Source organism: Siniperca chuatsi, linkage group LG10, assembly GCF_020085105.1.
Source record: "Siniperca chuatsi isolate FFG_IHB_CAS linkage group LG10, ASM2008510v1, whole genome shotgun sequence".
NCBI classification, from domain to species: domain Eukaryota; kingdom Metazoa; phylum Chordata; class Actinopteri; order Centrarchiformes; family Sinipercidae; genus Siniperca; species Siniperca chuatsi.
Window position 1 is genome coordinate 35,706 of NC_058051.1, and position 13,059 is coordinate 48,764.

General features: G+C 38.8%; 1 protein-coding gene across 6 annotated transcripts in view; it reads right to left on the reverse strand.

Annotated features, from left to right (window-relative positions):
• Positions 1-716: 716 nt before the first annotated feature.
• Positions 717-13,059, reverse strand: part of LOC122883264 (paired box protein Pax-7-like) — a 74,032-nt gene continuing 61,689 nt past the window's right edge. For all 6 annotated transcript variants that reach the window (XM_044211673.1, XM_044211676.1, XM_044211678.1 and 3 more), the window contains 2 exons: positions 12,035-12,302; positions 717-4,093 (listed from right to left, as the gene is read on the reverse strand). In XM_044211673.1, the coding sequence (XP_044067608.1) occupies positions 3,978-4,093; positions 12,035-12,302 (384 nt within the window). In that variant the 3' untranslated portion in view covers positions 717-3,977. The remainder of the gene's footprint in view (positions 4,094-12,034; positions 12,303-13,059) is intronic.

The following is a 13,059-nucleotide window of genomic DNA, read 5'->3' on the forward strand; positions in this document are numbered from 1 at the left end:
CCAGTTCTCTCTCTCTCTCTGCATCCTACTTTTGGGTCCTTTAGATCATTAACCCTAACAATGGTATGTTTTGGAAAATGGTTGGTAGTGAAGTAATGTACATGATTTAGTACAAAAACACTAGTATGCCCCGTCTGTGTTTCAGTTATGCTGTGGTCATTATGAGGAACAAGGGTATGTAGAGGCTGGCCACTAAATAAAAGCCACACCACTTAAGCTACTGTATTCTTTCACATCAACCATGAAGTCAATTGTTTTTACACTTTGAGGATGAATCAGAGTGAATGAGTGTTTGTGTGAGGTGGTTCGTAGCCACTCTTGTTTACATGAAATGGGCTTATTTAATACTCTGCATATTGATATTAGTTAAATTTAAATTGCTAGTTAAATAATCACAAACCAATTTACATTATTATGGACTTGAACAGCTAACACAACAACAGAATGTCTGAATACTATTTCCTCTGTTACTGGTAAATTCTCCCTGTTAGTGGCAGAGCCCAATGATGGTGATGCCTTTCCATCATTCCAAACCTCTGGTCCTGAATGAGATACACATGGAAAGAAAAACCTGAATAAATGGCGCTTTATAATTTGATTGTAAAATCTCAAACATGCTGAACTGGATCATTTTTATTCCTCTTCCATTTTACTGCCTACAAACAACAACACCAATAACTTGTGTTAATGAAGAGCAGGAGATCAACACAACCATGTGGTCTTGGTCCAGTTGTAGAGCTTTAATGAACAGACAGTTACGCCAGTGTTACAGTTGACACACCAAGAGGCTGAGGGGAGTAAATGCCAATACAAATTTTTTACTAGTCTAATACTTCATACAGGTAGAATAAATTATACCATGGCAACATACACACATGCCAAACAGAAAGCAGAACAAAACAAGCAGAGAAAGGACCAAGAGGTAAACAGGAGGGGTGGGGGTGAATGAACATATCTGTACATTTGATCCTTAATGTTCTCCTTAGTTTGCTGTCAGTGTAAAAATATATGTACACAAGGTAGAAGTTTAACACAGCCAGCATCCAGAGTTTCCATGGCTCTTGTGGAGGGGCAGATATATTGTAAGCCTCTGTATGAGACAGTGATGATCACCCTCAACATAGGTATACATGGACACCAGCATCCAGTGGGAATGGAAATAAACTTATCAAACTCTGCTCACTTTCATGAGTCGAGGATTAAACACTGAGTTTGTCTGGAATGGCATCAAATACAGAACAAAGGGTGAAAGAAAAAAAGAAAACTTTAATAATGTAGAAGCATATTTTGATTGTTCAAGTACTTTTTACGTGTGGAATGATGCGATAGAGGGAAATATTCTCTGTTTGGTCTCCGTTTATCCTCCTGCCCATTAACCTTGAAATGGTTTCCACTGGAGAACAGAACACAAAGCTCCATATGGTGGCATCCTTGCAGCATTGTTGTTCCTCTCCTGAGCAGTGCAGTACTTCCTGTGGAGAGCATGGAGGAGCTTTCCCTTTGGTCAGTCCAGCTGACTAGAGTGATCAAATCTCTGACTGCATGACACATCCTCAATGCAATCCTTTATGGAACTGCTGCAGTTTGTAATTTGTACTAGAATTTATGTTAATAGTGCTAAATTATTTGGCTCCACATTATGAATCAGTTTTGACTATCTGACACAACTCTATATACCATAAATTCTCCAATGAAAGCCCGTTAAAAACACAGTGTTTCCATTGTTAAGACGAATACTCTTTTCACTCACTAATTATTTCCAGTTTACAGTTGCTTCTAGGTTTTTTTCATCACAATGTACATTATACTGAGTTTATCAAGGCAAGAAGTATACATGGAGGAAGTCTTGAGTTTGTATCAACAGCAAATGAAAACAGGAGCAGATCAGAAAACAGGGAGGCTTCTTTTACTAAACTATGATCAAATATATTTATAGGGACATTACAAAAAAGGCCTGTCTCTAATATAAGCCTGTTTCAAATGAAGGCCTGGTTCTCTCTGCAGTTGAGCTAAATTAAGTCCATTAATTGAAAATGTATGGTATCTTCATCTGCTGATTTTGTTAAACCCCCAGTTTTGCTCACAATTCACCTTTGTTTCAACACATCAACGGTGACCTGAGAGGGAATATTAGGATTTCAGCCATATATAGGCACTATAGCAAAAATGTTACCTGTAACCATCCTCAACCATACTTTAGTTTTCATGGGCAGATTATGACATGAAACATTTTGCAGTTCTGCTCAATATAAACATTCTGTTTGATATGTTGAAGAGAAACATAATCCACACATTTCCCCAAAGAATGCAAGTATGAAAAAGTTACTTATGAAAGTAACTGTAGGAAATACACTTGTTAACTAAACAACACTGTTAACTGGTCCAATTGTAATTGCAGATATGACTCATCAAAACCCATTTCTTATCTAAAGGGTAATTATGACAGTTGATGTTGGCGTGTCATAGTACTATCCAGTGCATAAATACAAAGAGCGGACATGAAATTAACTAGAATCAAAAGAAATGAAAATGAGGAAAATAATTGTAATGGTTGGTACCAAGATGCCTGGAGAAATGTCTGGCTCCAATCGAGTGGGGAGTGATCGTCACACCGAATGTCAGCTGCTCAGTCAGGAGCTTGTTTGACTTCCAACTATTGCTGAAGCTCTTCAGGAGGTCTTGTTGTTGATAAGAGGGACTGCAGTGTTAGAGCAGAGACATCTCTTCAGGAATGGCTGAATTATCCAGTCCATATCAGTTCATCTCCCTCACATATACACACACATGCACACATGGGTTCCTGAAGGCTGACACTTTGTTTTTGTTTTTAAGCTGCCAATATTTTGTGTTGATATTCAGTATCTATAAAGTTGACCATTTTATAGGAAAAAAAAGAAAGTATTTAGAGTTTTTACAGCATTTTATTCTTCTCAATGTGAAAAAAACGTGAAACACTAAAACTCAGCCAGGACCAATCTGTCTAGCTGGGTTGCAAAGACAGCAGCTGAAAATCTTGTTTTTGCTGACCTCCACTGGTTTCAGTTCTCACCACGCATCTGTGATGATGTGTGTGGTCAGAAGTACAACACACTTGAATCTGAGGTAGCATTCACGAGCTGTAATCAAATCAGAAAAATATCTCAATGAATGAAACACAACATAAGTGATCAGACCAGGAGGTGACTTAGCAGAGTAACCGGGCTGTGTTTCCTTAAGGTGGGTTCAGACTGAACACAAAGGGAGTTTTGGCGTGAACATTTGCATTTAATGTCAATTCATTGATACAATGGATGCAAACAGATGTGAATTCAGATGTGAAGTAAAAATTGTTTCATCTTCACATAAATAACTGTGCTTGGCATTCAATCTGAATGGAGGGATTACTAATACATAATTTTGCTGTTTGCAGAGCCATTTTCTATTCTTTAGCTGTTTCAGTGTGGACAGAGACATTTGTGTCATCCTCACATGTAAACAGCATTTAGAGATGTCTGCTATAGTGAGGACATGGCATTATTGCTTCGTAATAAACATCTGTCCCAGGTTTTGTGAAATATATTTTAGTTAGTAGGTCACAGGTTACAGTCTAAACTGATTGGCTCAGGGTTCACATAGTAATTCTTCATATCACTAGTTTATAGTTGTCCTGTAAAGTATAATACACTGATGCTGTGTACAAAATTTGGTGCGATATCAACAAATAAAAAACACTTAACAAAATTCCCAACAGTGCTAATCTTTGTTGTGGATTTGTTTGGTCCCGTGAGGAATGTTTAAAGCTGGGAGAAATAGTAACATCAAATAGCGCATAGAAAAGCTAAATATCAGCCCCACATATAGTCAACTATGACACACGCACACACACACACACACACACACACACGCATATTCTCTGGGAGATTTGTATGGATGGTAGCAGGAGGTGCGGGTTGTGCTGGTGATCAGGTGTCATGTTGTTTAAATATGTTAGGTGAGTACTAGTAGGCCTGGCCAGTCTCGACCTGCAGCAGTCCCAGTACAGCCGAGTGGTCGGCCAGCTTCATCCTGCGCTGACTGGACAGGCTGACGTTCTTCGCCAGGTAATCCACAGCAGCTGGAAAGACAGGAGACAAGAGGGACAGTTCATGATGATCTGCTAGAATCACTCTCAGTACTGTGACACCTTAAATATCTCAGAATATCCATGTTTCCATGTTTAGTGTTTTTACTTTAAATAGACAATCTTTCAATACTGTCCAACAGTATCACACACACACACACACACACACTTATGTCTGTTGTTCCAGCTATATGTTGTTTACACTGAGTGGAATATTCACACAGCAGACACCATGATCTTATGGCTGTTTTGTTGCATTTTTTTTATTTCTTTTTTTTACTTTTTTGTATGTTTTGGTTGGAAATTTTGGGATCTCCACTAAAATCTAATAAAACACTTCTGTGAGTGTGAACAAGGCAATTGTTCTGGTATTGATGCTTCTCCCAGTAGGATGCAAGGTGAACAAAAATCAGATGTGATTAAAAACTAAATTTAAAATCAGTTAAAACAAGGATACTGTAAACAATTTGTCCCCTCATATATTTCTTCCAATTGGGCCAATTAGTCACAAGCAAACGTTTATATCTGCTTTGTTTATATGCCAAAGCAGATTTCAAACTGCCAGAACAGAGCATTGAAACTCATCGTTCATTTTTGTGAATGAGTAGCATCAAAGATATTGTGTGTGATAAAAATGTAATTAAGCATGTGCTGGAGTAAATCATTGCATTAAAAATGAGGATGAAAATCGAGATATATGACGATGCAGAAATGGAGCAATGCATGCGACATCTCTGAATTATTGCCCTGTGAACACTGTGGAAAGTGACAGTTGTAAGCTGTAACTTCATATTGTTGAGGATCGTAGAAAAGGTTTCGGTCGTAGTCATCTGGACACTCCTTGACGAATGAGGGACTACACCGTCTTATTGTTGAGGATCACAATATTTATTTTCAGTCACTTAAGCTTCAAAACACTGGATCCTACATTTCCCATAATGCAACCTATAGCATCTTTTTGTTAGAACCTCCCTGCCTGGTAAACGCCTCTCTTTAAACTATACACCTTCGGTTTGTAATGCAGGCTTTCTGTTATAAATGTGTAATCACTGAGCTGAGATAACCCTGATGACATCACTATGACATCATCACAGGGTTTTTTATTTTTAGAACTGACAAAGAAGACATTATACAACACAAGCTGAGTAGAGCTCACGATGACTAATAACATGTAAAATCAGTGAATTAGCCCCTTTGAAGCGTCTCACCTTTGTTCTAGCAGTTTCCACTGATTTCCATCTACAGTTCTGACCACAGTCATTGTGGAATGACACTTTAGTGTTGTAGCCTGCCATGAATAGTCCTTTTTATGGATGTCAACCGCTAGCAGAATACACAGGTATACAATAACATGCTATTTTGCATTTAATGTGAATATGATATTAAATGATTGAATCATCCTTCATACCAACAGATAAAGTGTTAAAGGATAAGACCGGCTGACTTCCCTATCATGTCTGTGGCATTTGTTCCTATACATCTTTGAAAGTTGGTCACAAATATATAAGACGGTGTAGTCCCTCATTCGTCCAGGAGTGTTCTATCGCAGAAAAGGTTTCAGTCGTAGTCATCTGGACACTGTTTTCAGAATCAAGACGTTTCGGCTCCCATCCGGAAGTCATTCTCAATTCTCAATTGCACAATTGAGAATGACTTCGGATGGGAGCCAAACGTCTTGATTCTGAAAACAGTGTCCAGATGACTACGACTGAAACCTTTTCTATGACACAAATATATAGTTTCATTTTTTTTAAAGTCTCAGTAACTCTCCCTGGTAGCTCACCTGGTAGAGCATGTACCATGTATCAAGGCTGCGTCCTTACTGCTCTCTCTCCCCTGCCTTTACTCTCTCGCTCTACTCGCTCTAAATAAAGCAGAAATGCCAAAACAAACTATCTTTACAAAAACAGTCTCAGTAATTTCCTAAAACAGCTGGAAAGACATTTTTTTTCCTATAACATCAGTTTGTAGTACAGCTACAGCAAGATTAAGATTTTTAAGGTTATATTTATGCAAGTCAGAGCTCTTGGTTATTATTCAGGAAAAATGGTGGTCTTGGTTAAATATTGAAAAGTCAACAGTGACTTGAAGCATGAGACAGGACGTGTTTACTTTTTCAATATTTAACTGAATCCACCATATTTACCTTCCATTATCCAAACTAAACCTTTACAAGGCACAGGACTCAAAATTGTTGCCAGTGAACATAATCCAGGCAGCATTTATGTTTCCTCCAAAATGTATCTGGCAAAACAAATAAAGTAGTATACAAATGTAATTTGTAGGAGACAGTGTTCGGGGCAGCAGGCCGGTGTGTGTGGGGCTGAGTCAGTGTAAACTACAGTGTGTGTGTTCATGGTGATGAAGCAACATGTCACCCAGTGCAGCAGAGCGGCTCGCTGATGTGTTTTAATAACAGCAGTGGAGCTCAGAGGCTCAGAGGAAGGAGATGCATCAGGCTGTCACACACACACACACACACACACACTTGATAGCACTGTTGGTTTGAGTCTGAACATAAGATTTGTTGACAAGAAGAAAAATATTGAATATCACCAGACTTATCCTTTTACATGTATTATATTGTTGCAGAGTTGTTTGTTGTATGTCTAATCACACTGACTGACAAGAGGAAACTATGTTTGACAGACAGACAAAAGGAGCCAACAGACAGAAAGACAGAGAGGCAGGTAGTCTCTAAAATAACTGTGGCTCTTGGAAAGCTGGCATTAATGCTCAGCATATTTTTCTCTTGGAGTGGTGGATATTGCCCCTCCCTGGTTCAGCCGGTGATAACTTCTCTTTTATAGGGCAGGAGAGCCGGAGAGAGGAGGGCTGACAGCAGATGTGATGTGACATGGTGTGTTTGGGTGTACATGAGTGTGTGTTGTGGCTATCTGGGGGAGATAAGTAAGGCTTGTCAGTTAGGATGCTAGCGTGCACAGAAAGGAAGCTGTCACTCTGTGCTGAGGAATGAGAGAAAGAAGAGCACCTATGGGTGGGCAGGTCTGTCTGCCAAGATGCCAGTCACCCAGACAGCTAGTGGGGGGGGGCATTGTGTGTGTGTGTGTGTGTGTGTGTGTATGTGTGTGTGTGTGTGTGTGTGTGTTTGGGTTTCACAAGGGTTTAGTGAGGTCCTCTAAAGGAAGCTGTTTTTTCCTGTCAACCAGGTTTATACCTTAAATCCCTGTTGAGCAGTCACACTGAGAGTCCTCTGCCTCCAAGATAGAGCCTATCTGATAACACACACATGCACATATGCACAAACGCAGGTGTACACACACACACACACACACACACACACACACACTGACACACTGACACGCCTCAGCTATTTTGACAGTATGCACTTTAATCTGTCAGGAGCTTCCTGCCATAGAACAAGAGAAGAGTCAAATGTCTGAAGTAAACTGTTAAATCTGTTTGCAGGGGGGCAAATGTCACGTCACAGAGGAGAGTCAGTCGTTATAGCATCAGAGAGAGTTTCTTAAAGACATTACTCTTATTGAATCTTCTGTTCCCCCATAATTTCAGGTATGTGGGTTATGCATGGCTATTTCTTTTATTATTTTTCTGATATAAATTACACTATTCATTTGTTTATGTAAATCACAACAGCAGCATCCTAGGAATTATGTCCATATTGGACGATTCAGCACCTCATGATTTACATCCAATGCCAACATTCAGTGGCAAAGCAGGGAGTAACCTGCTCTTTATGTATGTAGCCAAACAGAACAGTGGATGGGCCTATAGCACATCTGACATCCATGCAGCAGGGTGGAGTTCACATTCTGTCACAGACCTGCGATCAACATTTGCCTTTTTATTAACTGCAACCACCATCTTTCCCTAACCATAACCACACTGTAGTTGCCATGCAAGTGAGTATTTGAAAATGTTGGAATTGGACATTAAAAAAATGTTGTCATTGAAAGAAATCCCAGGTTTGGCAGAAGCGTTCTTGTCTCGTGATAGGGTTGGGTAGACAGTAGGCTAACATAAAATGTGCATATACAGCACAGTTTCCCTAATAATTACATTTATAGTGCACAAATCTGCAGAGCTTCATTTATGTGCAGTGCCAATACATTGTGTAGTGTGTCCTTAATGTGGCCAAAAGGAAAGTAAGAGTGCAGAGATCGGAGTGGTAAATGGGTTTAGTTGATGTTTAACCGCAATCTTTCCCTAACCAATCCCTATTCACTTTGTAATAAGCCGGAACTATGCTTTTACCATATTATGTAAACCACATACTTGAATGAAAACAGAAAATAACGTTATAGTTTATAACATATACTGGCACTCGTTCTTACTTCCAAATAAGATGTAACTTCCCGCTACTCTGCATTTCACCTTATTATGGCGCTTAAAACTGCAGCTAACATTTCAATTGTTTATAGAAAATTCCAGTATTTTGCAGTCTGGGTCTTATAGTTGTAGCTTTGGCTAATACATCCTAAATGTTCCATCTAATGAGGCAAGTAGAGAGAAAATTGTCTTTATACTTGCACTAGCCAGGTCATATCCCACTGTAAAGAGAACAGTGGTGCTCACACAGTATAGGTAAACAATTAGCTCAGCGATACAAATTATACTGGAGTATATATGCAGTATTTTAAGATAGTTTCTACATAAAAATGCGTTTGATAACATTTCTAGCAAGAAATGTGCATTTTATTTTCATAATCTTCATTCAGTGAATGTATACGATCCTTAGTTTTGTTAGTTATTACGAAGATTCTCTCTCTCAGGTCTCAGATCGTTGCTATGGTGGTTACTATGGATGCTGCTTCGCGCACTTATGTTGTGGGTGGACTTGGCGCGTTCGACTCCTGTTTTGGGCTGTCGGCCACTATCTCACTTAATTTGATATTTCCAAGAATATGTGGCTGAGGATATTTAATTATGAAATCACCTTTCTTAAGAAGGGGTTATCAAACTGGACTACCTTTCACATCCCTCATTTAATCCCTGCACTTGTCACGTTCATATATATCATCAAACTGGACTTTATATTGTGCATTGCATTCAACCTCCACTGTTACATAATTTTATTATTTATGCACATTTTGCTCTTGTCACCTTCATATATTTCATACACTTCATTTCTTTGTCCATAGCACAGTCCATATTTTCTTTGTACAGTCAATATTTCATTTCAAGTTTTATCTCCCATTTCAAAACTATTACTATTCCATTTTATAAATAGATTTTCAAATTTAATTAAATTTTAATATTAGCCTACTTTGTTTATTTAATTCTTATTATTATTACCTTACTAACAAACAAACAAAAGCTTAATTTATATATTGAAGCTAAACCAGATACATCATTGGAAAGGTCTCGACCTGGAGAGTAAGATACGTCAGTGTGAAGATTCTTCATGGCTCCTGCTTTGAGATACTGACCTTTGAACCTTGACCTTGGTGCATGTTTGAAGCGTTATAATCCAGCAACAAAAGAGGCTACAGACATGGGACTGTATATATATATATAACTGTTATAGAGAGCTCTTGACTTCAGCTATCATGTGTGCATAGTCAACAACTGGGGCTGCCTGTCAAATAAGATAAGATTCATTGATCCCACACTGGGGAAATTGTCTTGTTACAGCAGCTCAAGATTCAACATGTACAGGAACAAGGTTGATAGATAAAAAATACACATAAAATAAAAATAAAATTGAAATATGGAATAGAAAATAAGAGCTATAAACACTATATACACCTGTTATTCATACAAATATATGTGATGGATAATTGCACAGAATACTTGCACAGACATTAGCATTATATATGTATACACACACACACACACACACACACACACACACACACACACACACTACCGTTCAGAAGTGTGGAGTCACCTGCCACAAGAGCTTGATTCGGTACAGTCAGACAGCTGAAAGGAATACTCTATATTTCTAAATGGTCTTTCATGCCTTTTACAAAGGCCTCTTTACAAATAAAGACCTGTAAAGGTAAATAGATGTTATTTTGTAAGAAGGGTTTGCAAAAAAAGTAATGTTTTATACACGGAGAACAAAACGCTGTACAATGGTTCAACCAGACCGAGGATTGAAAGGGCAAAAAGAGACAAAGTGCCTCTGAGCAGAACAGTTAAATAAGAATATAAGAAATCTGCAGTCATTGGTGAAAGAAATTGGAAGCTGAGCATTAAAATCTGTGCAGATTTAAACAGGAACCGGTTCCTGTTTAAACAGGAACCGGTTCCTGTTTCAGTGTCAAAGCACAATAATGCCTCTAACAAGCTGGAATTAACAGGTGTGTTGGTTTTGCAAAGTTATTATTAAAACTTCAATAGAAAGGTAATACTTATAATAACCATCATTAAGGAATGGTAAATTGATGGTTAATTAAACTTTGTTAACAGTAAAATAACTATTAACAAAACAAGAAATGCTAATTAATAATGTTTACTAATTATTAGTAATGCTATAAATTTATGTTATTTGTAAACAAACTACATACATTATTTGGATAGCTATTATAAAGTTGCAACTGATTATTATAATACCTTGTTAAATGGTTAATACTTTGTAAAGCATCTATAAAAATTATTTAAATACATAGTTAATGATTTGTCAGTGGTTAATAATTGGTTTGTAAACCATATATAAACATTAGATGGATGAATATTGTAAAGTTGCAACTGTAAGTAGGTGTGGGAAAGCCAAAAAACATTTTTGGCATTTATGCCCAGTGAGCAAGTTTCATAGGAAAGAATGGGAGGCCATCTTGGAACATGCTATCCAGTTCCATTAATGCATCCATGATGCTAACCTGCAGGTATATTGGTCAAAACTATGACCAGTAGGCGATTTGAGGAGGGACGAGGGGGGGTGCCATCACCCTTGTTAACCTGCTCAAAAGCTGCTCTGTGCTTTGTCTCGTAGTGGCGCTTTACATTGTCGCTTTTAATAATCGCCAGGATCTCGGACCATATGAGACACACTGGTTTTGAGCTGCCTGTGGGAAGACTGAACATGTCAGAGTCCATTCTGGATTAAAAGCTCCATTTCCGCCATGTGAAATCATTTCTCCGACTCTCCTCGTCTCTACTCTCCCTGTGTGTGTGTACCTCACTCGCTGACTCGACCCGCTAAACCAGCGCCATAAAGACTAGAAAAGCAGCGTTGGTTAAAATATAAACACTCAAAGAGAAAGTGTGACAGCAGCATGGACCCAAAGGGCCCTTGAATGCTCATAATAATTTTTATTTTATTTTTGCTGTTCACACTTATTTTTTCCATCAAAAAATCTTTGAGCTGCAAATAGTTTTTTTTGATAATATAACTTATTAATTATATATTATTTCAAAGTTTAGTAAATGCCCCTAAAAATCAGTTCAAGGGGCTACCTTCTGAAAAAAGGCACAAGGGAGGCTGTGTGTGTGTGGGGGGGGGGGGGGATCCCCCCTGTTAAAAATAAACATATTGCCTACTGACTATGTCAATAAGACTCACGTTATAAAAGCCAAAAAAAAGTTCAGAATTTCAAGTGGCATTGCGAAAATGTGCGCTGCGGTTTTCATTGAGTTTGCAGCCGTAATGTTGAGTTCAGCAGCTGCTTTACAGTCAGCGCCCAGACTGCACCTGCACACGCTGCAGCTCATAGGTGCAGCTCAGCGGTGGGACTTCTATGAGATCATTAAGCATAAAAAATAAATAATAACTTATTGATCTTGATTACAAAACATTTACTTTGACTGCGTTTCAACTCAGCATATATCTAATTATTAATACATAAATAATGATATTAATAATACACTATATAGCTTTCATACACAAAGCAGCTCAAAGTGCTTAAATGAATAAATGAAATTCACCAGTGACAGAGAGTTGTAAAACAAACATGTTTTATATGAAAACGGTGCTGTTGTTGGTTAGTTTGAACTAGCAGGACTCACTCTGGCCGTACTGACTGTACTGGTAGCCGGCGGCAGCCACAGCTGGGTCCATGCTGTAGCCGGTGGTGCTGTATGTGGGGGGGCAGTAGGACTGGGATGACGGAAGGCTGTCCACCGTCTTAATGGAGGCCTCAGCTGAACGCTGGCTGCAGCTGGCTGTGATGGCGTTGGATGGAGAGGAGTCCAAGGCGCTGTGGAGCGGTGAGATGGAGAAGTCATGTTGTGGCTGTGAGGAAACACCGCTGGGGTTACTCAGGATGCTCATCACCTGCAAACACAGAGGAGAAGATGCTGTCAGCAGGCTTCTTCTGTCCAACACGTTGGTACAGAACAAGACATCTCAACAAACACTGGTCAGAATATTCATGACAATCATTTTTAATCATTGGTGACCACCTGAGCTTTCCTTTAGTGCCACCAAAGTGTCAGTGTTGCTCACAAGATATCTCATAATCTAGCAGGCAGATTGCCCTGACAATTTGCTGATAATCTAAAACCTTTTGATTGTAATGATCACATGGCACAAGCGCTGCCCTCAGGGCAAACTTTAGCCACACATCGGGTGAAGCTTTAAGAATAGTTAAATGTTCATTATGTTGTTAATACTGTGGGCTGTAGTGATATATCAGCCAATTTCTAAGGTCAAGGAGTGGGGCAAGACAACTAACAACTATCAAGGTGCATAAAACAATCACACCTCATGTGACACACGCACGTTATCAATGAACTGATTATCTGGGGGCAGATTTTTGACTTTCTAAGTCAGTGTTAAGTGAATAAACAAACGATACAGAGCACTCCTCTTTCTGTCTTCATTGAAACAAAAGATGTCTTGCAGAAGTTGGTGCCGAAACCCGGGATGTGAAGAAATGAAAGGATGAAAAGTGTAACTGTTTACATGACAAAAACGAAGACAGAAAAGAAAAACAATGGCTGTAAGCGACCGTCGGAGTAAGTAAGATTGACGATGAACTTGGTAAATCAGCGAGTGATCCTGACATTCTTCAGGAGTTGATGGAAGAACA